This window comes from Chiloscyllium plagiosum, chromosome 10 (assembly GCF_004010195.1).
Source record: "Chiloscyllium plagiosum isolate BGI_BamShark_2017 chromosome 10, ASM401019v2, whole genome shotgun sequence".
In the NCBI taxonomy this organism is placed as follows: domain Eukaryota; kingdom Metazoa; phylum Chordata; class Chondrichthyes; order Orectolobiformes; family Hemiscylliidae; genus Chiloscyllium; species Chiloscyllium plagiosum.
The window spans coordinates 79,216,681-79,218,148 of NC_057719.1; the positions used below are offsets into that span (position 1 = coordinate 79,216,681).

General features: G+C 54.4%; 1 protein-coding gene across 1 annotated transcript in view; it reads left to right on the top strand.

The window, feature by feature from the left end:
• LOC122553809 (kunitz-type protease inhibitor 1-like) overlaps positions 1-1,468 on the top strand; it is a 66,229-nt gene that overhangs the window by 47,872 nt on the left and 16,889 nt on the right. The window contains exon 4 of the mRNA XM_043698159.1: positions 292-462. Within this exon, the coding sequence (XP_043554094.1) occupies positions 292-462 (171 nt within the window). The remainder of the gene's footprint in view (positions 1-291; positions 463-1,468) is intronic.

Below are 1,468 nucleotides of genomic sequence, written 5' to 3' on the forward strand. Positions count from 1 at the left end.
CGCTTTCATCCTCTCTCTTCCACTGCCCCCTTGTCCCCTCTCTCTCTCTCGACAAACCTCTCGCACTCTTCTCTCCTTCTTACCCTTCCTCTTTCTTTCCTCTCTCTCACCATTTCTCCATCTCTCTTTCACTCGCCCTGTCTCTCTCTCTCCCTGTCTCTCTCTTTCACACACGCATGCTCAATTCTGAACATATCTCTCTCTATCTTGCTCTCGCCGACTCTCTTCTGTCCCCTTATTCTTTCTCTTTTCTTTTCTCCCTCCCCCCCCCCCCCCCCCCCCCCCCTCTAGAATACTGCAAAGCAGACAAGAAGGTGGGGCCTTGCCGTGGGGCCTTCCCTCGCTGGCGCTATGAGGCGGACAAGGGCATCTGTGAGCCCTTTACCTATGGTGGCTGCAAGGGCAACAAGAACAACTTTGTGGGCGAGCAAGAATGCCAGCAGGCGTGCAGCGGTGTCAAAGGTCAGTGAGCAGAGGGCCAGTGAAGCGGGCACCCAGAATCTTACCCTGACGGCTAATTTGGGGATGCAGTTGCATGCGGCCTGCATCGCTTTCAACACCCATTGGCCTGTGCCAACTTAGCCATCCGACATGAGCTTGGCCCCCAAGTTGGTGACGTCAGCCAGCCTATACTGCTTCTCCAACCGTGGGTGGGGAGAAGGGTTTCCAGGTACAGTGGATGTGGAAGGGTACATTGATGGGCAGGGTGAGATGACGGCATCGACAGTGTCCACGGTTTGGAGTCTGGTGTGACTTTTCTTTGGAATAGGTCGTGCCTTGGGCGCACACCACGTTAGCGTGGTCAGTAGTGGCCTGAGATACCTTGTGTGTCATCCTGGCAAGGCTCTGAATGTGTACCAGGCAAACCCTGTTCTGGAGCTGGTGCGGTCAGGAGCGCCCAGTGCTGCTCTGTCTTCAGGTCCATCCCACATTTCCTGATGCCCATCAGGTCTGCTCCAGGCAATGTGGCCAGCTCACTTGACTGGCACGTGCCAAGAATTTTTCTAACCAGAGATTCAACCCCACTGCCCCCCACAACACAGACAGATGAGGAAATATAGACACAAACACAATGTTGAGGGTTTCTATAGCAGCCTGGGTCTTCAGTCCTGTTTCTGGAATGTTGTCAGGATCCATAGTCTTTACATTATTCAGTGTCTGGAATCATTTGTTGATACCACATGGATGACCACCCAGAGTACATTTTCTGCTCTTGCCATCCTCCATGCCTCCAACATGGAGGGGCATTGATACATCCAGGAGTACAGTCTCTTTGCCCATGTTGGACCTGGTGCCTTGAAACTTTGTGCTCTCTCGCCGCGCACGCTCTCTGTGTGTCTCTCTCTCTCTGCGCCCGTAGAGGGCGCTCTCCCGCGCGCCCTATCTCTGTCTCTCTGTGCCCGCAGAGGGCGCTCTCTCGCGGTCCCTCTCTCTCTCTCTCTCTCTCTCTCTCTCTCTCTCTCTCTCT